Source organism: Zosterops lateralis, assembly GCF_965231275.1.
Source record: "Zosterops lateralis genome assembly, chromosome: 7".
Classification (NCBI taxonomy): domain Eukaryota; kingdom Metazoa; phylum Chordata; class Aves; order Passeriformes; family Zosteropidae; genus Zosterops; species Zosterops lateralis.
In genome coordinates, this window is record NC_139767.1 from 116198 (window position 1) to 141297 (window position 25100).

General features: G+C 52.1%; 1 protein-coding gene across 1 annotated transcript; it reads right to left on the reverse strand.

The window, feature by feature from the left end:
- Nucleotides 1–1426: 1426 nt before the first annotated feature.
- Nucleotides 1427–24276, reverse strand: COL6A1 (collagen type VI alpha 1 chain). Its single transcript, XM_083865266.1, has 35 exons — nt 23985–24276; nt 23131–23260; nt 21289–21489; nt 20839–20998; nt 20601–20723; nt 20490–20510; nt 20285–20305; nt 20143–20187; nt 19804–19857; nt 19021–19065; nt 18890–18916; nt 18577–18603; nt 18437–18481; nt 18148–18201; nt 17541–17603; nt 16992–17054; nt 16777–16830; nt 16661–16696; nt 16445–16507; nt 14452–14514; nt 11052–11114; nt 10297–10359; nt 10141–10191; nt 10021–10056; nt 9400–9462; nt 8887–8952; nt 8495–8530; nt 8367–8403; nt 7612–7620; nt 6655–6788; nt 5459–5568; nt 5008–5191; nt 4626–4800; nt 4234–4263; nt 1427–3482 (listed from the first exon to the last, which is right to left on the reverse strand). Exons 1-35 carry the CDS (start codon nt 24091–24093, stop codon nt 2872–2874), a joined length of 3072 nt encoding a protein of 1023 aa, XP_083721392.1. The 5' UTR covers nt 24094–24276; the 3' UTR covers nt 1427–2871.
- Nucleotides 24277–25100: the final 824 nt, after the last annotated feature.

Sequence of the window (25100 nt, forward strand, 5' to 3'; positions counted from 1 at the left end):
GGTAAAGTGATCTCAGCAATCCAGTCCTTCCCCAGCCATCACCTTCCCATGAAGGGCTGTGAATCAGTGTTGCCTCAAACAAGGAGCATTTAGTCAGAAGAAAACAGAGAAATGTGGCCCGGATTCTGTTGTTGTTACATAACCCCCCCTTGCTAAACATCTGGAGAACATCTGAAGTTTAACAAAGCAGGCCTTCAGGCAAAGGCATTTTTGACCTTCCCCATAATGGAAGCACAAAAATTGAGACTGAAAAGAGGCTAGTGAATATCACCAAAAATGGAAGACAAATTAAGTCCAGCATATTGGGGCCAGCTTTGTCCCAGGCTGACAGGGCTTCCACAGTTCTAACTTAGCAGTGCACAGCAGTGGGGAGAGACAAGGCAAGACTGCTAAACATGAGGCACTGGGCACTTCTGAAGAATTCCTGCTGCTCCCTGTCTCCTGGGAAGCCAGCTTGCCACCCAGTTCTGGTTAAAATTGTTTTTCTTTTGGGCAAGTTGGAATTCAAAGAGAACAGTTAGATTTTTCTCTAAATGACATGATGAAATGATGGGGGAAACTGACAAACACTCCAGAACGGAGGCCCAGAATCTGGCATTTTTTGCTGGTTTGGGATCTACTTTTCCTTTCTGGAGAGGGAAAATGCTAGGGCATGGTTCAGAATGGAGGGGAAAAATGAACAGAAGCAGGAAAGATACCACCTGCCACCTACTTTTTTTTCTAGCAAAAAGCTGTAAACCAGCCCAAAGACAGGGAGATCTTTCCTCAGGTGCCTTTTGCATCCCTGAATTGGATATGGTCCAGGTGGCATGTGGGGGGACATAGAGCAGGGGGTGGGCAGATGCCCCCTTTTCCCACCCCTCTGTGCTGGCAGCAGCCTGTCCTGCGGGCTGGGCATCCCTATCCACAAATGTGTAGCCCAAGGGCTTGTTCCTATCATGTTCCTCCATGCCTGACTCCTGCCAAGGACTGTGGCAAGCCATTAGTAGGCACTCCTTGAGCTGTTAAAACCCCCTTTCTTAGGGCAAATGTGAAGGCATTTTTTCCTGACTTGCCATGGAATGGAGAGCAGGAGATCTGACACAAACAATTGCCACCTGCAGACCTGCCCCAGAGCTGCTCCTCAGACTTTCCAGCTGTGAGTGAGGTGTCCCCAGTGCTGCAGGGAGCCCAACAAGCATTTTCACAGAGATGGAGGCAGCATGACTAAGAGGAGGACATGAGACAATGTCCTGTTGAATGTCCCCATTGTCTGGGGAACAAGTGACTTTGCATGAATTCACAGTGAAAAGCTGTGGCAAGCCCTGGGACACAGAGGTGGGGCTAGGAATTTCCCCAAAGACATTATAGAGATCTCTTAGGATGTAAAATCAAGATCTGGGAGGGAGGAAGTCAAGTAGGACAAACACCCTAAGAGACTGTGGAAAACAATTTATTTAACAAATTTCCAAAGTGGACAATTTTAGTAAAACACAGGCATAAAATAAAACTAACTGGTACAATGGAGTTTTGGATACAAAGTAAAGAGTTTGGGGTGCTGATACCTGGCAGTCACTGTTGGTTTCTCGAAAGGGCATGAATTCATAGCAAGAGCACCAATAGAAGCGCTGAAACAAAATCTCACCCAGCCAAACCACATTTTCAGTGTGGTCCCGGAAACAATTGTGTAAACACCAAGGGCTCACATCACCCGCATAAGTGATAGCACCTTTGTCAATATATCTGTAGAGTGTGAGTCAAAGACCTTGGGAGATGATGGCAGCCTTTCCCTTGACTTTGCTGGGCTGAGGATGAGGCCTTAATTCAATATATAGTGCACTTAGTGGGTTTCCCTAGAGCCCAGGTGCCTAACTCCCAGATGGTCCTATAGAAACAGTACTCCAAGAGAGCTTGCTGGGAATAAGTCAGCTTGGCTCTTTTAAAATAAAAAATTTTAAAAAAACCAAACTAAAAATCCCACTAACTGGGCTCAGAGAGATTTTCCAGAACGAAGCTTGAACCATTAAACAAGTCTTCAGGTTATTCATGAGGTTCCTGGTTTCACTGTAGGACCATGAGATCAGTTAAGTGAGGGAGTGCAGTTATGTAGCTTCTTTTAGGGTTTCCCCCTCCCCAAAGGCTGCTGCTCATCTTTGCTTTGGTCAGTGTTCAGCCTCCCTGCCCTGAATGGGAGCGTCAGTGCCGAGGGATGCTCCACCACCCACCTATACCCCAGCCCTGGGAACTGAGTGTCCCTCCAGCCCTGGAGGCCAGAGATGTTTGCACATAGCTTGGGTAGTGCAATACAGTCCTCTCTCCTCCCCACGCATAGGGAGATATGAACCAAACTTGCCAGCTGTGATAACAATCCCCTCTCAAAGCTTGCTGAAGTGTGACTATTTGACTTGAAGCACAGCATTAAGCTAGGATTATCATGAGCTGGGCAAGTGCTCAGATGATGTATAAAAGAGAGAAAGAAATGAACAAGAACAACAACAACAAGGTAGCTAAAAAGAGCATAATCAGCCTTAACAGACCAGGCTAGTCCTTAGTGGTACAAAAGTCCTCATCCTGATTCTTTCTTGGCAAAAGCACAGTGGGATGAGGTTGGTATTCGTGTTCTGATGGCTTATTGCTAGGTGTGCTCGTGTTTTCCGGTTGTGGAGGGAAGTTATGGGCAGTGAGGGAATTTGATGCTAACAGAGTAGAGACATAGATGATGAAGCAGAGAGAGAAGGGAGGGGACTATGTACAGCCAGGCTGTGGCTCTATGGTTATGTAGATTCCTCAGGTTGGTCAAGAATATTGTTAAAAATTTTTTTTGCTTTGTTGATTTTCATTTTTGGGTGAGACAGAAGCAGCTATGGCCTTGGCAGAAACCCATCCAGATGCTCAGTCAACAGCTATCTTCCTGGAGACAGTTTGGTAGAAGACACCACGCAGCAGAGAGGTGTAGTCAGGCACGCGAAAAAGGTGCCGCTCCCCATAGGCCACGTCGTAATCCGCACTCTTCCCCGTGACCAGGACACGGATGTTTGGCTCATTGGCTTGGCTGCCCACTGCCAGCACATAGATCTCAATGTCAGCCTGCTGTGCGTCCTGCACAGCCCTCTCAATGGCCCTGGCAGTGATCCCTTGGGAATGTCCATCAGAAAACACCAGCACCCTCTTCTTTGCCACGGCACGGGCAGAGCGCCGGTACAGCTCTGTGATGAACTGCAGAGCGGAGTTCACATCTGTGGCATCATTCATGAACTCCATGTTGTCGATGGCCTTGGCAATGACCGTGTAGTTGTACTGGAACTGAGCTTCCACTTTCTGCTGGTTCCGGCCACTGTACTGCACCACTGAGATGCGCACAGAGTCATCAGCGGGCTTGCTGGCCTCCAGGAACCGCCCCGCCAGCCGCTTCACAAACTTCTTGGTGGTCTCAAAGTTCTTGCTCCCCACACTGGTGGAGCTGTCCACCAGCATCGTGATGTCTGCTGGCCCAGTGAAGGTGACTGCAAGGGAAAGGTTCAGGGCTTGTTACAGTTTGCCACTTCCATGGAAAGCTGATGAAGTCACTGGCTGTCTCACAGGCTTCCTGCCTTTTCAGACTCGGGAAATCTCCACTCATGCAACCGTTCTTTCCCCTGTTCCAGTGCTGTCCTACACTTATCTGTTCACCTATTCAATCCTTCTTTTATTTGGTTTAGGATAGGCTAGGTAAGTGTTTATTTGGCTGAGATAATCTAATGACTCTTGTTTAAATACAGTGGTTCTCCTTGTGTGTCTGGGGAACCACTTCATCTTCTTCGCCTCCCTTCTTTCCATGGAAATTCTGAAGGCTGACTATGTTTCTGACTTGGAGGTCTACTCCATTAAAACCCTCCCTGTACTCACTTTTCAAGCACCTTTCTCCAGCATCCCTCCCATGGAGCTGATTTTGCTCGTGCTTCCACCACTAGATAGTGGAAGCAGGTAATGAGGTCAGTTGCTAAAACCTGGGAGGGTCACAGTCTTTCACAGCCTCCTCTCTAGGTTTGAGATGCCAGAGAAACAACCACCTAAGATTTTCCCCAGCTGCTTTGGGCTGGTGTGTGTGTGAAAGAGACCCTGAGAGTGTCTGACAGACCTTGCTCACCTCTCCGGCCCAGCAGTGTCCCCATTGCAAGAGGTGGCCAAGCCATGCATCCCCACAAACACAAACTCCCACTTCCCCCATCACAGCACCCACAGCCCTTCAGTGTGGCATGAGGAGTCAATACTCACTTGGGCAGGTGTAGTCAGGACATTTTTTCTCTGTTAAGAAAGTAAGAGAGATTAATGTCACTAGCGCACCCAGGAAAATCATTTGTCCCATAGAGCCACAGAACAGACAGAAGTTCACCTACAGAAGGTGAACATCCACCTTTGCCACCTTTGTAAAGGCTATAAATGTGTATGAAAATGGTGAGGACAGACATGTCCTGCAGCAGGTGAGGATGGGGACATGACCACAAAGTATTCTGAGACACAAGATGCCCTTGTCCCTTATTTAACTAAATTTGATCTCTCTTCTCTTCCCTCACACCTGCTTAAGAGCATGAGTAGGGGACACAGGGTGGGCATTCTGCATCCCTGGCCACTTTTCCCATTGCCTCCAGCTACCGCCTTTCACCTACCTTGGCAGACGTACGAGGTGATGTTCTGCAAGAAGGTGTCATCCAAGAGCTCGGCATAGTTGTCCCTTTGAATGGACAGTCCTGGCCTGGTTGGTCTGCTTAAACAAGCAATGTCATTCAGGTGATCTGGATTTGGAGGGTTCCGGAAAATGTCACCAATCCCAAGGGAAACCACCTGGGGGGAAGTTTGAGTCCATCACTGGATGCATTCATCATCTAATGCATTCATAACTGTATGAATGTATGCCTGCCACTTTGTGAAACTGCTTCTAGTGACAGCTGTGTCCCCTGCCCTAGCCTTGTGTAGCAAGGACATGAAGACACCCAAAAAGCCTGCACTGTGCCACACAGCTGCCACATGGCAGGTCCCCTATGCCCTTACCGGGGTGACATCGCACAGGGAGTTGAGTGGGGTGGGGTCCCGCAGGGTGTCGGAGCGCCCGTCTGTGATGACAATGGCCACGCGCTTGTCAGATGTGAACCTCCGCAGCAGGTTGTCTTTGGTGAACTGCAGGGCCTCCCCAGTGTAGGTGCCCCCAGCAATCCACTGCAGGTTCTTGACTGCCCTGCAAGGACAGACACCAGTGAGCCTGCCGGCCCAGCCCATAGGTACTGGAGGAGCCAGAACAAAGCTTGTGACTAGGCAGACAACCCTGCATAGGGATTTGGATGGAAAACTGGCAAGCTCCTTAGTTTAGCCTCAGCATCACTTATGATGCCACCAGCCACTACCTTCCACTAAAGACATTTAGATCATTGCAGGGGCTGCTGGCCTGGAGATGGAGGATGGGGGTTGAGTAGGTGTACCTGACTCACAGACCCCACAGACTCACTGCTTGAGCGCCCCAATGTTGTCGATGTTGGCATCCCCCATGGCCACCAGCTCTTGCGTGTTGTCATGGCTGTACTGCACAACGCCCACACGGGACTCCCCAGCTTCAAACTGTGAGACAAAACAGAAACCAGTTAGGAGCAGATACCTCAGGGGAACCCAGAGGCTCAGAATCCTGCTGATAGTTTCTCCTGAATGCCTTCATGGTAGGCGCCGATGTTTCTCTTCTGCCTTATTCTGGGCAGGCAGAGTCCCACCAGGAGTGGATGCACATTGGGACCAATTTGGTGAGACAGCAAGTGAAAGGAGACCCAAACTTAGATCTCACAGCTCACTGGTCTCAACAACAGCCACTGGACTCTCAGGCACACAGTGGAATTCTTTGGATTGTCCTGTGTGCAGAGTCAGGAGCTGGACTCGACCCTTGGGTCCCTTCCAACCAGAGGGGATTCTCTGGTTCTTTGAAAGATATGTTTTCAAGACTCCTGGTTTTCTTCCAACACGGTGGTTTTGCTATCCAGCTCTACCTTTTCTGCTTATTACTGGCTCTTTGCCAACCAAAAAGCACCATGTATGCCCACCTCACAAGTATTCAACAGCAGATTATGTGCTTTAGATACGACTGGTTATACCTTCAGGAAAGTCTTCATTCCAAACAGCCCTTCAAATCACAGAGGTAAATAAAACATAATACAGCAGGTTACCAGAGAGGAGTTAGGAAGGAGAGCAAGCATTTATGTCCCTCTTCAGACTGAAATATTTGCTATGAGGGCAGTATTGCTGGGCTTAGGACGCAAGGGTCATTTTTAGTAGAGTGTTTAACTGGTGACCTAAATCCAAGCAAGGGGGCTAGACATCAGAATGTTCCACACACTCCAGACACCTGAAACACTCATCAGAACATGGGAGAGACTGAGATACTGATTGATCAGGCTGACTGAATGCTCAGTGAGCCATCTGCCCTGGGATGTGGAGGAAACAGAGTGTCTTTGACCAGAAAGAGTGAAATGTCTACTTTCGGACAACAAACTGCTGTATAATCTCCATCACTTTATAAATTTGGGAAGACCCACCCCTAGCTTGAAGCCAACCCTAGTGGAGGCTTTTTGGAGTGGAGGCACCTCCCCATTTTCCTGCTTGCAGTGAAAAATAAGTGAGTGCACACAAGGATTTCACAGCACTCTGTGGAAATCTCACCTTGACCCGCTCGTCCTTGCTGAGGCGGTCGATTACTTTGATGATGAAGTCTTTGGCAATCTGGAAGTTCTGCAGGCCGATGCTCTCCGAGCTGTCCAACACAAACAGGAGGTCGACGGGACCACAGGTGCACTCTGGAGCACAGCACAGGAGTGGAGGGACTTGTTTTGCAGGGAGGCATTTCCAAAGGAAGCAGCTGATGCCTGATGCAGCCCTACCCAGCTGGGTGCCTATGCCCCATCCACCCCCCCAAAGCATGGTGCAAAACAATGCAGAAAAATGGCTGCATAGGAGACTTGAGAGCCAGTTTAAAAATTTTTCCATGTGTATTTTCTCCCTAGTAAGACACGGGGCATCTCTGGGCTGTGAGTACCCTTAAACCACCCAGTAATTATTCCATAACCCATTTCCTTATAAGTCTTCTCACTTCTTCCATTCACTCAGCCCAGCAGGACAGAGGTGACACTGGTGGGCTGGAGGAGGCTGACTCAGCTTGCTCCCCTCTTTCTCATAGCTGAAGAACACCATGTGCCTTTGGCTCTTCCTTCAAGTTTTTGGACTGCAAACCCAACCTATCAGGGCAGTGTCAGGGAATAAAGCCCAGCACATTCCTCTGCTAACCAGCACAGGATTTGGAAGGAAGAGGACAGAGCTAGATACACAGTGTGCCCAGAACAGACATCCCAACTGCAAAAAGCATGGAGAAAATCCACCCTGCTGGCACAGAGCACCTTGACAACCATTTCCCAGTTGCAGGATTCAACCACATCAGCCTCTAATCCACGTGGCACGCTCAAGAATTGCTTCCTGCCCTCCCCTGCCTGGCTCATGTCTGGTTCTCCCTCATGGGCTGTCACTACATCTCCATAGCAGAAGGCAAGGAGAAGGGAAAGGGAGGGGTGCAAGGAAAGAGAACTAGCAAATGTTTGCAGAGCCGCTTTGCCAAGTAACACTCACCGCAGCAAGCTAGAGGAAAAGGGAGAGAAAGAGAAAACATTAAAATGCTTGACAAAAGGGTTTTTCACACCCTAATGCAGACTGCAGGTTTGTGTCTCTGCAAACCCATGGACGCCTGGCCTGGACAATCCAAGCTCGTGGCTGTTTCTCTCCCACTTGAAATACCCAGATTCTCTCACATTTCAGGTTGGAATGCCTGACCTGGAGCACCACACACAGCAGAGCTCAGTTTCTGCACATGCTGATGTGTTCTTATTTAAATAAAAACAAGAGCTAAGTAAGTCACCAGAGTATATAGCTCAAAGTCAGTTCCCCAAGTACTCTGTGTACTTCCAGCACTTCATTATTGGCCATGGGCCAGAAATCCTCTGTAGGACATATGTACTGCTTCTCCCCATGGTGGGACACCCCAAATCAGGCCCCCTTTCCTAAGAGGGAATATTAGACCATACTTAGGAGAAAAAGAACATTGCAAAATGGGCCACTCAAGGATTTTTACAGAACTTTGCTCATATTTTCCCTGTACAGAGCCACAGACAAACAAATCTGTGCCACATACAAGTGTGACACAGTTGTTTCAGCTACTCTAGAGATGGAGTTGGAGGTCCTTGGATCAAGGGGACTTAACTGTGGCTCATGAAAGGGGAGGGATGCCCACGGATGACATTCCCCTGCCTGGGGACAGAGAAAAGTCAGTTGCCTCTTGTTTAGCAAGGCACTGAGCAGGGTGGGAGGAGGGGTACAGGGATACTCACAGCACATCTTCATGATGATGTCCAAGATTTCACATTCCTGAAAACAGAGGAAAATAAAGGTTTGATTAACAGCTAAAGCAATGCACAGAGCAGACCAGCAAGCAGCACCCCAATCCTGTCCCACTTACATCTGGTCCTGGAGGCCCCACGGGTCCTGGTGGTCCCTGTCAGACAGAAGTACAGAGGAGTTACAGGAGCAGTCAGTCCTATCTGTTGCGTACTCTAATGATATCTTGCCAAGCAATGCAGAGTTGTGAAAAGCCTCTTGGCTTCCCAGTTGCTGGCCCCTGCACCGGACTTGGAGCAGGGACATCTGCTTGTTTGCATGATGGCTTGGTGCCACACAGAGGTGGAAGGAGGAGATCCACTTCCATGTGTGCCATGTACACCCAGGTGGGAAGGCAGTGAGTATGTATGCATGGCTTGGTGTTGCTCCCAGAGCACCCAAAGCATGGAGAGATGAAGGGATGATGGAGGGATGCATGCCACTGGAGCCAACCCTGCCAGGGTCCTTACTTACTGGAGGACCTTCACGTCCCCTGTGGCCCTTTACTCCTTTGATGCCACTGGGCCCAGGGGTCAGGTTCTGGAATGAAAACAAAACAAAAACTCATACATCTGTGCATGTCAGGGGTCAGTGTCTTTCCTTCCAGATGTCGGATGAGCCCTGCTTCACCACTGAAGTGTTTTCTGAGGTTGCTGTACCCAGCTAAATGAGGATTTGGAAGGGACACTGGGGAAATCTCCCTCCATGGGGCAGCGATAAAGCTCAGATCACAAGTACCATCATCATCAGTGCCACCTGGAAGCATATAAAGCCTTGCAGAGGTGATGCCCACCTCAGCCTAACAAATGTGGCAGTCAGACACAAAATGAACACCTAGAGGAAGCTCCCCTTGCTATGCATCGGTCACTGCTCAGAGGCAAAAGGCTGAAGATTTACAAAGTCTGATGGGCTCTGGCCCATCATTGCCCAAGGCTCCTGCACTGTGCTCACAGGAAAAGAGGATTCAGCATTGCACAGGTTACTCACATCATTGCCAGGGTCACCAGCTTCCCCTTCATCACCTTTAGGTCCAACATAGCCTTTTGTTCCCTGAAAAACAGTATGGATGAGACTGCTGTGTGAGTGGCTATTGTTAGCATGGTGAAGTTGGTGCTGGCGCATGGTAACCTTGTGAAAGCTGGCTTAGGACAGGGGTGGAGAGCAGCACATAGGCTCCCCAGCAACAGATTTCAGTGCTCTTGATAAGGAGAACTTCTCAGGTGGCTTTCACTGCTACAAAATCACAGAATCATTTAGGTTGGAAACAACTTCTAGGATCAAATCCAACTATTAACCCAGCATGAAATCAAGCCCCCAGCATAGCATCATCCAGCTCTCCTGGGTGCCACTCCCAACCCCGAACTCTGGCTCTGAGACTGCATCAGAGAGTACCCAGCCCAAGCAGCTGCCCTTGGGTGTTACAGCCACAGCAGGACACTTCCACTGGCAGCATCCACTGCAGGGAGAGGTGGGCAGAGGGAAAAGAGGGTTTTGGAAGAGTAGGTTGCTCCAGGGAGCCCATTCCACCATGCAGCTGATGGAGAAGCTCCAAGTGCCAAACCACCACCAAGGGCAAATCCTGTGTGGCTGAGGAATCAGCATACTTACATTAATTCCAGGGTTGCCTCTGTCTCCTGGCTGCCCCTGGGGATGGAGAAAAGGAAGCATGTTAGGTTGGACAAGTAGACGTAATGGTATTACAGTTTCAAGGCAGCACAAAAAACTTACTGGGGCACCTGTGAATCCAATTGTGCCATTCCCAGGAGGACCATCTTCCCCCTAGAAAGGAAGACAGACATAGATGAGAAAAAGAAATATAGATCTTTCAGCACAGCAGCAGGATGCTGGTCTCCTCAGACAGTGTATCTCCCCAGCACTACTCACCTTTTCTCCCATCAGCCCAGGGTCTCCAGGCAGCCCAGGTGCTCCAGGCAATCCCTTTGGGCCCTGCAAAGGGCAGAAGAAGGAGTCGAGCATTGCACAACATCATCTGAGCTGGGAAGACAATGACTACCAACACGAGCCCACTGTGGAGGTGTTCTGCTTATAGAGGAGCAATGTGAGGATTTAGATTAAATGTCAGAAAGAAGTTCTTTACTCCGAGGCTGGGGAGGCCCTGGCACAGGTTGCCCAGACAGGCTATGGCTGCCCCTTCCTTGAAGGTGTTCCAGGCCAGGCTGGGCAGGGCTTGGAGAGATCTGGGATAGTGGAAGGTGTTCCTGCCCATGGCACTAGATGAGCTTTAAGGTCTGTCTCAACCCAAACTGTTCTAGGATTTCTATGAAAGCCAACAGCTGTGCTTGGCTTCCATTTGCTTCCTGCCCTGGGGATCAAACCTGCTGGCAATTCAGGTGGCTGCCCTCAGAGAGCATCTTTCCCAGCTCCCATGATGGGAAGCTGTGTGGTTTGTGGTGTGGGTATAACCTCTCCAAGAAATGACCTGTGGGAGGTGGGGGAAAAGGCAGCTGTGGCCTTAAGGACTCATGGAAATATCTGGATGTCTGCCAGGAAGCCTGTACCAATAGGTTCAACAGGGTTCCAGTATCCATAGGATGTGGGTAAAGACCTAAGGGGCAGCACCTGCTGCCCCTCCCTGTTTCCCCTCCCTGCAGAAGAAGCGATGATGAAGCAGCACTGACCTCACTGCCGGGGGGGCCATCATCTCCCCTGTAGCCTTTGGGTCCTGGGGGTCCAGGCTCACCCTAGGGAAAGACAGAGAGCTCTCTCAAAGGGGGTTTCTCTTGCTGCCACTCCGGCTCTGAGAGGCTGATCCCTTTGTTTCACGATTTGATGGATAGAGCTGCCCATCCATGAGTCAGCTCCACTTTGGACAGCCCTAGAAAGGACCTATAGATGAAGGTTAATACTGATAGGGAGGTGCTTCAGGAGCTGTGCCTGGCTCCTCCTTTTCCTCCTTTCTCCCTTATGCCATTTTCTCTGCAAAACCCTCTGGGAGGTAGATCCCTGCTGAGCATGAACCAAACCCAAAAGCTCTGTGGGCCAAGGTGTGATACCATAGGTATAGGCTGAACATCATATGCTTTCAGTGGCAGGCCCCCAGAGCCATCCTTCTCCTTCAGAGCTCACTCCAGTAACAGAGGACCTGGTGGGAAGAGGACCAGGGAGGACAGGTTGAAGCTTTCCAGGATCAAAGCACATCTGTGTGGCACGGTGGCATCTCATCGGCCATGAGAGAGGTGCCTCTGGAGGATGGTCCTTGGTGCAAGCACATCACCCTGAAGGTGACACAAACCTTCCTGTGCGTCACCGCTTGAACGTGTCTGGGGTCACAGCCAGGGCTCTGGGGAGTTTCTGTCTTCAGGAGGCTGCAGAACCCTGGTAGCATGAGGTAGAACAGAGGAAGCTGTCACATTGCCACATCCCATCTGGGCAGTGGCCACTCAGTCCACCAGCTGCAGAGCTGGCCAGAGATAGTACAAGACAGGAGAGGAGGGAAGAGGGTTCTTTTCTCTGAGAGGTCCATAGACGCTTAAGGGACTGCCTCCACCTTCTGCTCAGTGCCCACAGCTCTTTGCAGGGTTTGCTTTCCAGGAGGTGGGATATGATGGTGGATAATTACTGGGTAGTGATGCTCTGGCATCACATCAAATGTTCAGGCAGCATTTTGTGTGGAGCTGGGTGTGCAGCCAGTCCCCAGGCAATGGAGAGGACAGAGGAACACAGAGGGCTGATGCTAAACATCTGTACATAGTGTAGGCACCTTTCTTCCAAGGAAAGGTGTCCTTGTGGGTGCAGAAATCTTAAAATTGCACAGTGCAGAGCACTGAACTGCTCCAAGGCATGTGATCTTTTTTCTGCACAAAAGCCCAGAAGAGAGAAATCTTGGAGGGAAAGACAGGAACTTAAGATCCTTCACACAAGCCAAGGCTGGAGCCACAGCATCCTTGGCTCATGCTGGCCACTCTCGTCCTCAGTGCAGCAGCACAGTGCAAATTCCTCATGGCCCTGGAGGAGTTTGATAGATGACACAGGATTTTGGGTAAGGAAATCTGGTCCACTACTTCTCTGCACACAACAAGGACCCAACAAAAGGGATGGGCACCATGGCCAGGAATAGAGAAGGACCACCAAACCTGTCCACAAGGCTCAGGGAAAGAGCATGCTGGCCTTTAGCTTCTCTCAGATAGAAACAGGATGAAAGGGAGTCAAACATTAGCAGGAGCACTTTCTCCTTGCCAAGAGAAACACACTCCAAGGTCCAGAGCTTGTTGATAACACGGCTTGAAAAATACTTGTGTTTGCCAAGGTCCCACTCTAACCCAAACCTAATTATGCATTTATTTTTAATTTGGCCAAACACAAGCATTCTTCCTCAGCACATGGAAAAATCATCCTCACTTTGCAACTGCTTTTCAAATCTCCCTGGAGTTGTGGGAGTGCTGGGACAGCCTCTGGCCTGGGGAGGCACCAGAGCTGCTTTTGTAATGCTTTCCTCTCTGACAGGGATTTGACTCAAGTTCAGTGGTGGGGAGGGAAAACTGGTGGCCCACAGGCTCAGTTACAGCAGGGAGACCATTCTTTCTTCTCTTCATCCCTAACAGGAAAGGTTGTCTGGAAGTAGGATCTATCCCACTCTGGATTCCCACCATGCTTTCATCGAATTTCTGTCTTCTGCATGGTCTTCCTCCTGCCTTGAATCTGGAATGTGCCTCTACCCCAGAGAGAGCAGCTCCAGCCCCAGCCTCTTTTTCTGGCACCAGTCTGTGGCACTGATCAGTGGATCATGACATGCACACATCTGAAGAGCTGCCTTCCCACCAGGGCCACCTCCCAAAAAGACACCTGAGCAAGATGGATGCTCCCAGACTCTGGTCACAGCAGGATCTCAGCTCTGCTACAGGATTGGGAAAATATCAGAACAGTAGGACTTGGACAATTGTCCTGTGGGGATTTGATGCTCTTCACTAGCATGACACAGGTTCAAGGGAAGTCCAATTCCAAGCCTGGGACAAGCATGACCTCTCTTCAGGCTGTGGAACAGTGCAGGTCTGACATGGGGGTCACCCATACTGGGGACAATGTGAATGCAACAGCCACCCCTTCATGGCTGTTCTGCACTCCAGATCTTCTCCAAGGGCTCTCCAACACTTGGCCAAGCAGAAAGGAGTTTAAAAGCCATCTCACATTTGTCTGCACACTGGCCTCCATGCTTCATCTTTTGTGGAAGCCCTGCTCTGCCAGCGTGGGAGTGTTTATCTTGATACATTCCTCTGTCTTGGGATCCATCAAAACTCCAATGGTGTGGGTAGGAGGGCCATTGTCCTACAGAGCCCAGTCCAAGGATGATCCTAAAATGTGCTTGCTCAGGTGCAAAAATCCTCTTGGCCATTGCAATCAGTGCCATGGTCATGCAGGATTGACCCAGCAACACCTCCAGACCCCAAGTTATCAGCTGGGAAGAAAGAGCCTTCAACTGTGCAGGGGACAGAAACCTTCCTCAGGCTGCAGGTGTCCCACCCTCCTCTCCAGCAAGCCCGTGTGGTCTGTGATCTGTTCCTTGAGGCACACAAGGCACAGGCAGACTCCAGAGCAGGAGGGCCACACCTTGCAGTCAGCAGACTTGAGAAGTGCTGGGTCTGGGAGAGGCTGTCTCTGCAGGATGACAGGGGTGTCAGGAACACCACTGGGGCCACGTCAGGATACCTTCACTGACACAAGATGTCTCACTGACACCCCTGACTGAGATGAGCAGCTTCTGGCCCCAGGCCTGAACATTTTGTGTATGGTTGCAGCTTGCACTTGCCAGTTTCCAGTTCTGTCATATGTGTTGATGCCTGTTTCCATGGGATTGGGGAATGGCGTGCAGGTTGTTCTGCCCCCAGCCCAGCACTCAAGTCTCCATTTTTTTGGCCCTGTTCATATCCTGGGTTCTCATAAAAATCCCTTCCCTTCTTTGCCAGCTTTGCTTCCTGGTCTGGAAGATGCTGAGAAGTCACTCCAAGATGCTGTCTCATCCCATTCTCCCTGGCATCTCAACCACTTCCATCTGGGATCCAGAAGGTTAAACAAAGCTCTTACCTGGTCACCAGGTGGTCCGAGGGGTCCTTCCCGCCCTTGGTCACCAGGTGGTCCGGGCTCTCCCTGAAAACACAGACAGAGGGCATGAGAAGCACAAAGAGGAGCAGGAGTGGGTGCAAAGGGACCTCTGTGCAATGGGGAGCAGGGGTGCAGCACCCACAGCAGGATGGAAATGCAGTCATCCAAACAGGCAGGAGTTTGAGGCAGATTCAGGAATTGAGTAGGGAACTGTTAGAGATGGAGGGAGATAAAGACAGGCTAGTGTGGACACCTTGAATCCAAGAAAATAGCCCTAAGAGGGAGGCCTTATGAAGCTTCATACAGGGGACATTTTTCAGCCCATTTTGTGCAAGAAAAGCAAAAGTGTGGAGAGATTAATCTGCAGATACACAGACCTGGCCTGGGACCCAAACCAGCCACACTCTGCACCCGTGGCTGCTCTTCTAGAGCAGCTCTTGCCCTGAGCAGTCTGCATGGAGAGAAACATGGCTTCCAGGATAGCTACATCCTTCCTCCAGCCTGCCATCCCTATGGAACTAAGGGGATTTCCATGGGAATTAGCCACAGATGAAGAAAGAGACACTCTCACCTCTGACTGCCAATGTTCTCCCCTCTCCTTTGCTGACACGCAGAACCCTGAGCCAGGACTGTTTGCAGAGAACTGACAGCCCAAGAGGGTGCTGAGTCTCAGAGAAAAACCTGGGTCTCAGTGATTTTGCAGCCCAACAGTTCCAGTAGAAGGAAATACACCATGGACATGGCTCAGTTCCCTTTCACTGAACAGCCTTCCACCAATCCAGCCGAGCTGCATTCCAACAGGGCAGTGTGCCTTGCCAAATTCTGCTGGCTCTGCAGCACCTTCCCCATCCAGACCCACGACCAGGAATGAGCAAGTTGGGGAGGCAGAGGAGAGGGGAATTTGAGGGAAACAGTTGAGAGAACAGTTGGTGACCTAAAGCTGTTGTTTGCAACCTAGAAGCGTCCAGATGCACACGCCAAACAGCAAATATAAAACACAACTTCCAAATGGCCCCAAGATATTTCTGGCGAGGTTACACAGCCTCATGCTTGGACTCAAAGTTGGAAGGAAGCAGCCCATCATCTGCTGAACAATTTAACTGCAGGATACTGGCGTGCCTTCATCTCCCATACATCTGCCCTGCACACCCTGTTCAGCAGCACTGATGCTCCCTGAGCAGTTAACAGGAAGGGGGAGGCTGCCAGAAGTCCCCTGCCAGAGCTACCTTTTCCCTGAGGCAGACCTCTGCCTCCCTCCAAGCTGGTGCTGGGTCCTGTATGTCCTCACTTCAGGGACAGGGGATGAGTGGTGCAAAGGTGGATGGGGATATGGGATGCTGCTGTGGAATGCCCTGGGTCCCACTACCCCTACCCTGCACACAGCACCCCTTGCCCCTCCCTGTGATGTGTGACATGGCTGTCACTTGCCACATGTTTGTCCTGGCCTGCTGAGGGTTCCTGCCTGTCCCTCCCACACTCACACTGGATGACTCACCCCAGCAGGCTAGAAGCATACTTTCCTAGTGACTCCCACTCAAAAGGGGAGGGAAGTGTGTTCCCCCTTCCATCCACACCCACTCATGCTGCCCTGCTGCTGATTGTACCTGTGCCCTCCTGCCTAAACCACTGGTAGCCCAAGCAGCCCCTGTGCACCCACAGGAGGACACCTTGACTCTTTCCTCTCCATTAACATTTCCAGCTGTGAGGAAGGAATTGACAGCTGTCCTGCTCTTGGCTTGCTGGGCATGCTCTCTTCTAGATTTTGGCTGTTTGGTGATTACCTGCCGGCATAAAATGGCAATTTCTGGGGAACAACAGCAGAACCCTCCCAAATTGGCAGGTCAAGGCACTGAGCTTGCCTGCTGGCCCACAGGCTGGTGGACTTAGCCCCTGGACACCTTATCCCAGCCCCTGGCTTGCAAGCAGCACCCTGTTTGAAAGCAGATGCTGAAGGCTGCCCTGCGGGTGCAGTTACCGGCTGTCCTCTTGGCCCGCGGTCACCCGGCGAGCCCGGGGGTCCTCTCTCTCCATTGCTGCCCTGCAAAGAGAGAGTGACATCACAAAGTCAGGGCCTGCTCCCAGCAGGGCAAGCCCCTCCCTCACTGCCCACCTCTGAGGCTCAGCCTGAGGCCCCCTCCTCCTCCTCCAGAGGGCACCAGCCCCTGCCCTGGGCAGAGGCACTCTAACTTACCCGTTCTCCAGGAGGACCATCCTCACCTAGAGCACCCTGTGGAAAAACAAGAGGGGTGGTCAGGGGGTGGGGATGGCCAGCAAGCACACAAGGGGCATCACAAGCAGAGAACTCACCTCATCACCAGTCTCTCCTGTTGGTCCAGGCTCACCCCGGTTCCCAGGAGCACCCTGCAAGGCACAGAGATGCAAACAAGAAGTCAGACAGTTCTGGAGCAAAGCCCTGCATACTTGAAGAGCTTTGTTCAAGCTTTGCTTCAAAGCCCAGGCTAGAGCAGGGGTCCTCTCACAGAGAGCAGAGGATGTTCACACAAGGGTGCTTCTTCACCCACCTTCTCTCCAGGGTTGCCAGGAATCCCCTGTCGGCCAGGCTTTCCATCATTCCCAGGCTCCCCCTTCATAAGAACACAAGGCACTGTCAAGACTGCATCCAGCAGGAATTTCAACTCTCACAGTACAGAAGCTGTCAGGAGCCACAGTGCACCTCAAGACTCTTTCAGGATTGTGGTGCCTCCCCATCCTGGCAGATTCCTCCCTACTCCACTCCCAGTGAAAGCCACCTTTTCACAGCACTCCCCTGATATCTCAGGGATGCTTTGTGCCAGGTTTGTGGGTGCCCACAAACCTTGGGCACACTCTGGGTGATGAGGGCCATCTTTTAGTGAAGAGGCCAAGTTGGACAGGGCTCGGAGCAACCTCGTCTAGTGGAAGGTGTCCCTGCACAAGGCAGAGGGTGGAATGAGGTGGACTTTAAGGTCACTTCCCATCCAAACCATTCTGATTCTGTGATAGACTTGCCCCAAGCAGTGCAAGGAATTTCCATCTGCAGAAAAGGGGTCCCAACATCCCCCCTCTGTGTGAGACTGGGCAGAGCAACTCACCTTTGCTCCTTTGGGTCCAAAAGCACCAGGATCTCCCTTTGGTCCAGGCAGGCCTTGAGCTCCCTGTTGAAATTAAAGGCAGCATTGCTGAAACCTGAACTGGTGTCACCATATGCAGGAAACTGGGCATGGACTGAGCATCCCAGCAGCCTGGCAGACAGCTCCCAGTTGGGATGGACAGGAGGGACATGGCCAGAAGAGACTCCTGCACCATGGAGCTGTGCAAGCAGTACTGCACCCATATTGCTGAAACACTTCTGAAGCTCAGAGGAAAATGGCAGAAAAGGTGGTTTTGGGCTGTGGTAGCTTGACCACAGTGGCACTGGTGCCACCACAAATGTGTCATACCAGGAGCAGGGAAAAAGCAGGGAAACTGGGGAAATACAATGTCAGGATAATGTTTTCCAGAGCTGCATCCCAGGCAGCCCCAGGGCAACTAGGGACAACTTCCAGGCAAGCACTAGGCATACTGCCCCAAGACCAGCCCCTAAGACAAGCTGCCATGGCTAGGATAAGCATCGCACATTTCCAAGCAATTCCCTATTTCCACACACCATCATGGCAGAGCTGTTCACTTGCATGCAAGGGGCTCCCACAGGGTACCTACGTCGAATCCAGGTGAGCCTTTGCAGCCAGGTAATCCGGGGTATCCAGCTTCACCCTGTCAGGCAACCAAAGCAGGAGTCCCCAATGAGTGACATTCATGGGAAGACCCCATCCATCATCCCAGACCCCTGGAAGAGACATTCCAGCTCCATCCCTGGCTGGTAGATGATTGCCCTGCAGGGAGGGAACTCCACTGCCCCACAGGTTTCATCCCCAGACCCCATCATGGTTTTGGAGCAGCAAAAGCCAGGGTGCTTAGGCCAGCAAAGCACTCTGGAGCAGAGATTTACCTTCATGCCATCAATACCATCGATTCCACGCCTGCCTTTCTCACCCTGAAACAGAGTACAAGGACCACAAAGTGATTCCCAAATTCCCAATGCCCCCTAAATGTAAAACAGAGAAAAATGGTGCAAAAGCAGAGTCTGACCTTGGCTCCTTTGGCTCCTCTTGAGCCCTGCAGAGGGAAGGAGAGAGGTGTCAGATGTCCATGCAGAGCAGATCTGTCCCCCCACCTCAGTGCAGTCCCCACACCAGCTCAGTCTGAGGGCACAGCTATTCACCACTCCTCTGCACACCACTGGATCCCACTGGATCCCCACTCCTGGCTCAGGCAGTGGCAGCAGGAGGGGTGGATGTCAGGGCACATAGCAGACCCCAACGCCACGCAGCTGCAGGGCCAGCCCAGAACAGCCCCTCATAGGGACACAGTGATCTCCCCCAAACATCCCTGTGGTCCTTACCTTTTCTCCTCGGCTTCCTTTGTCGCCCTAGAGAGGAAAGGAGAAAGGGAAATGGGAGAATGAGAACACTTGCAGTACAAAGCCTGTGGTCCACCTCTGAACCAGCTCTGTGAGCCTGCAGCCTCACATACCTTCATTCCTTGGTAGCCAACAGGTCCCATGTCTCCTGGCCTGCCCTTGGAGACAGAAACACGGTGTTACAGAGGCAGATGCAGTTGCCACCATGGGACAGCATCCCCCCTGACTCTTGATATGGGGCTCAGCTGCCATTCTCTCACACAGGAGCCTCTCCCATAACTCTGCTCCATGTTTTCCTGGTCTGGAAGCACAGGATCATTGTGGAGGACCAAGAGGACCTGCCTTCACCTGCACCACCTCCAGCTCTTCATGGAGGTGATGGAAACTGGGTGCCTGGGGACACATCCTTTGGGATGAAAGTGAAGGGTAGAAAACCCTTGGGAAGGAAAAATGCATGGCATGGGATTTCCAATTTGGGAACACACAAGATGGATGCTCACGTGTGTGGGAGAAATGTTCCTCCCAAAAATAAGTGTGCCTAGTAAAATAAAAGAGGGAGGAGGAGTGAAATAGTTTCCTCATGCTCTCAGCTTATTTACCAAAGGTTTCCCTGTAACACTGCTGTGCTTGTTGTGTCAGAGGACACTGAAGGGAGCCCAGAGTCCACCCCTGGGCTGGCACATTGAGTCAGAAATGTGTCCTGCAGGAGGGACGGCTATTTTGGGTGAGGAACAAGGAAGCCTTGTAGCAAGAGGAGGAATCGCCCCACTGTACAGCATGACTGCACACCCCATGGAAACAGGGTGATGCTGGTGAAGATGTGCCCGAGAGGTCTGGCCAGAAGCAGCCAAAAATCAGCCCCTGTGCAGAGCCACCAGGGCTGGTCTTCCACTTACTGGGTCTCCAGCCTCTCCTTTCTGGCCGGGAAGACCTGGCTTGCCTCGTTCTCCCTGCAATACAGGACAGAAACACAGTTAGTTTATCACCCCCAGGAACAGAATGATGACCTGTTGAAAGAAAAGCAGAGAGGGTGGGAGCAGAAATGCTCCATGGATACAGGGAGCAGATGGTGCTGGCTACATGGGAGCATGGTGTGGGTCCATGCCCCACAGGTGACCTTGGAGGCCTTTTCCAACCTTCATGGTTCTATGATAATGATTCCAGGTCTCTGAACATCCCCACTGAGCCCATCCCACTGCCCCAGTCCCACAGCATAGACACAACCAGTCCCTCACCTCATGGCCAGGGTCACCGGGAGGTCCAGGGGGCCCTCGGGGAGGCTGCAGGAGAGAGGTGTGGGTTAGACCAGCCTGAGGCACAGCCTGGGACCACAGGAATAGGAGGGAAGGGGACAGGGCTCTCAAAAGCCTGACTCACCTGGCACTCGAAGGAGCAGCACTGCACAGAGGGAAGGAGGAAACAACATTAGAGGAGGGGACAGCAGCTGGGTCAGGCTGCACCCTGCTTGGGAAGAGGCTTCCCAGGCTGATGAGGGTTGCCTGCAGGGCAGGGCTGTGCCACCAAGGGCCCCTTAGCCATGGGTCACCCACAGGGACAGGCTCAGTTGCAGAGGGACACTCACCGATTGTTCCGTGTTAAGTTTCTGCAAGATAAGAAAGCAAAGAGAAGAGTTTGAGAGGGACAGGGGGGCCTGGGGAAGGAGTGGCCTGGGGAGGGAGTGGGCAGTGCTCACAATCATGTCGATGATTGTGTCGATGGTCTCCTCCACATCAATCTCCCGGGTGGGCTTCAGGCTGGTGGCGGTGAAGTTGCGGCGGTAGGCGTGGTCTGTGGCAATGATGTTCAGCCTCTGGTCCTGGGGGTGGGGAGGGTAGAGTGAGACCTGTGGGCACCTGTGCAGGCTCTGAGTGCCCTTCCTTTGTCACACTGGGGACCCCCTGCCGGGAGCATCCGTGCTGTGTGGTCCCTACCAAGTGGTTGGGGGAGATGGCAACGGAGAACACTTTGATCCCCAGGAGTTTGGCTTCATTGGCAGCATCATCCAGGCCTCCACAGGGCTCCTTGTAACCTTCCAAGGGATGTCCATCAGTCACCACAATCAGGTATTTGTTCTCCTTGTGATGGGAACCACTGGAGGGGTTTAAACATGGAATTTAATGTTGAAAGGACTTAGTTGGAGGGGAGTGGTTTGGACACCTGGGGACACGCCCAAGACAGTGCCTCAGCCTGAGGTCAGGGCGTACTTCATCCCAGCAAAGCTAGAGCAACTTGCCACCCCTGTCCCTGCACTGTGACCTCTTTTCCAAGCCTGGGGACAGCTCTGCACAGTGCACTGTCCCAACACAGAAGCTCCCACCCCCCACCCACCAGAGCCACACCACCCCCACTCCTCTGTGCCCACTGCAGCCTTGCTGCCTGACCCGATGAGAAGCTCCTCAATGCCGCGCTTTATGGCGCAGTCAGTGTAGGTGCCCTTCCCGATGTAGTTGACAGCTGACACGCGGTTCTTCAGCTCGTTCTGCCCACTGGGCATTGGCGTGAGGCTCTTGATGAGCACCACCTCATCACTGTAGTGCAGCGCGCCCGCGTTCCACACCAGGTTGCGGTCGCAGCGGTAGTACCTGCATGGACACACCAGGACATGGGGTTCTTCTTGCTTGCACTAGCATAGAAAATACAAATCTTCTGCAGAACTGGGATTTGCCTGGACTCCTCGCTCTCCTGCAAAGCTGGGACATGCTTCCCATGTAAAGCACAGCACAGGACCTCAGGGCAGCTTGTCCCGTGGGTGGAAGGGTAAAGCGATGCAGTGGGTGGGCAGCTGCAGGGATCAAACAGCTTGGCAGAGAAGCTTCTGGAAGAGGTGCCAGGGGCTGGAACTGGGCAGGAGGGGCTGAGCCAGACAGCCAGGGGTGTGTGTGTGTGCATGGCAAGTAACCACTGAAACACCCTGCAAAGAGGTTTTCCATTGCCAGATGTATTAAAATCAGAGAGGGAAGCCTCCCTCGGAAGGATGCTCTGACTTAGGGAAGGATGAGTATGTGTGTGTTGCAGCCCTGTCCTGTGCACTGATACATCCAGCACCTGTGACTCCCTGGGACAGAGGCATCACCTCTGCTTTGGCCACTGCCCCAAAAAAGGTCTTTTCAGGATATGGGGACCAATCCCAAAGGTATACAATTTATTTTTTCAGCAAGTAGGGACAGTCCCAAAGAAGTGGTGATGTACAGCTTCTCTCTGCCCAGCAGGAGCTGTCCCAAAGCCACCTGAGCCTTGTCCACTGCTGTTCCATCCATCCCACTGCAGGACTGAGCCCAGGGCCTTACACAGGGGAGAGTGACACTGCACTGATGAAGGCCTGGCAAGTTGTTCCCAAGCACAAGGCTCCTGGTCACTCAAAGCCTTGTGAGACAACTCTCCTGCCTGGGCAAAGGACAGGTGAGCTGTTAACCTCCTCCTACCTATCCTGAGATAGGGCATTGCCCTTCCAGCTGGTGCAGCACTGGAACATCCCCACAGTGCCTCTCTGGGCACCAGCACACATCTCCTGCTGCCCTCAGGAACTCAGCAAGACCCACGTGCCTCCAGAACTCGTGGTGCTCCTGTGCATCCCTGGATCTCCTGCCCACAGTCAAGGCCAGTACCACCCCCTCTGGGATACAGGAGCTTTGGTGCTCCTGAGCATCCCTGGGTGGCCTCCTCAGGGATGCCAGGGTCATCCCGGCTCAGACGAGGGCTGGTGGCTGCAGAGGTGGGTGAAGAGGAGGCAGAAGAAGAGCTGGAAAATGGGGTGGGTAAGGGGCACCCAAACCTGGCGTGCACCAGTGGCAAGGGAGGGTTTGCTCTGGAAGGTGCCTGTGAGTGCTGGGTTTAACCCCAGAGGTGTCCTGCTGTCACCCACGCACCTGGGTGGTTCTGGGCCTCAGCACAGGGACCAGCATTGCTTTGGCACTGCACAATAACCCATGGCCACTCGGAGATGGTGGGGTCAGGCTGCTACGTCTGCCGCTCCAGCAATTCCTATCTTTCCCGAGGGTGGGTGCAAGCAGCCCTGCTAAAGCCACGCTGTTGCTGTCAGCACAGACAGAGCCAAAACAGAGCAGCCGAGGACTGGGAAAGGGAGGAGAGGCTCCATCCCCCTCCCCAGCATCCTTCCTTTCCTTTTTTCCTTCTGTGGACAGATATGCAGGGGGATCTCATCATCCCACCCAGCAGCAGGCTCCATCCTCAAAGCAGCCCAGATAAATCCCCGGGAAATGTACCTCTGGGTCAGCTTATCAATGAACCGGTTGGTGAAATCTTTCACTTGGGTAACCAGGTCCCCAAAGGGCTTCACCCTCAGGGCAACGCTCTCTGAGGTGTCCAGGATGAAGAACAGGTCCACAGGGCAGTCTGGGAAGAAGTGCAGAAGCAGGAATTGGCCAGCGGTCCTGTGGCATTGCCTCCCCCTCCCAGGCTTCCTGCACTGCCCACTCCATTTCCCTCCTAGCAGGCTCCCGGGATCTGGGCTAAGGGGAATGCTTTCACGTCCGAACCCCCTTGGCATCAAGAGTAAGCAAGATCAGTTTTTCAGAAAACATAGTTATATGGCATTTAACACTTTCCTCTACCTTCTTCTCTGTTTCCATTCAAAGGATATCTTTGCAAGACCTATACTACTTAGTATACCAAATAACGTGCAGCTGCAGGAACCACTCAAAAAAATGAAACCATTTTAGCAATCAGTGCAATAAGAAAGTAAAAATGTAAGGACAGATCCTGCCAAAAGATAATTTTAGGAAAGAGCAATAACATAAACTTCCTTAGGAGCCAGCATCCAGCCCAGAATAGTTCAGAAAGCTGGACTGGTATCCGCTGTTTTCCCCCTCTCATACATCCCACTGTTACTGGTAGCTCCCGACCAGACAGAGCCAAGGAAAAAGAGCCAAAACCACGAAAATGGGTACTTCTTGCAGATCCTCTCTAATCCTACATTGTTCTCCTCAGCAAGCCCAAACATCCCGACAAATCTCCGGTGTGTCAGCAGCAGAGGCATCCGCCCCAGAGGGAAAGAGCAGTCAGGCTTGTCTGCTGATCCCGGGAAGGAAAACCACCTTGGAAAGCATTCCAGGCTTACCTTCTGTGCTTGAGACTTGGGTGATGATTTCTGGGCGCTGAGCACATGAGCCCCCCCACAGGAAGCCAGCCGGGAGCAGCAGAGTGAGCAAGAAGTCTCGCAGCCTCATGTTTCTCGGTTCAGATTACCATTGAGCTAGATCCAAGGAAAAAAGCAGGGAAGGAAAACCCAGCAGCTGACCGAGGCCACGGTCCGGAGGCAGGACTCGCTGAAGATATTTTTTTACCACTTTCCCCTTGGTTTCTGTGGGAGGAAGAGAAGGCAGGAGGGTAAGGGTAAGGAGGAGACTTCTCCAGCCTGAGGACGGAGGGAGGGATCAGGAAGTGTCAGCTGTGAGTCAAACTTAGGAAGTATTTCTCCTTACCCTTTTTATGAATGTCAGTGCAATGTACTTACGATGGCAGCCTGACACCAGTGCCTGGGACTTCCACAAGCCTCGTGGGGAGCCCTGGAGCAGGCAGTGCCCAGCAAGCTTAGCCTGCTTGCTGGGGCAGAGGGGCTTGGGGAACCTGCTAGCACTTTCCTCTCAGATCCTGGGCCAAGAAAGCTGTGCCAGGGGGACAGGAATTCCCATCATGTCCCAGCCTGCACGAGAGCTGGTCTGGGTTCTGCCAGGGGAGTCCCCACCACATGGCACAGCTGAAGCTGTCCCAGGCATGGGGGCACCATGGAGGCACAATATTTTTGGAGAAGCACTCTCTTCCCTGACTTTCAGGGTTTTCTGCTCAAGCCATTCAGGAACAGGAGAGGATTGTTCCTGAGGAGAAACCCATAGGGTCACCCCAGACTGGGAACAACACTTCTCCCCAGGGCCATGCTCAGGGCGGGGAGTTGGGGACAGGGTCAAAGCTGTCAAGGCCAGGAGGAAGAGAAGTAGGATCACAAGCCCTTAGGGATATCTGGAGATGAGCATCTTCCCACTCTGTAAGATGGCAGGAGAGCCTGAGGACCTCTACAGCAAGGCACCCCAAGGTGGTATCGACCATCTTCTCTTTATGGCCAGAGCTGGAGACAGTCTTGGAGACGTCCCAAGCCCTGCCAACCCCCCCCATCACAGTGGGAGCATTAATTACTATGGAGGAGGGTGGGGAAAGGTGAAATACCTGAGGGCTGATC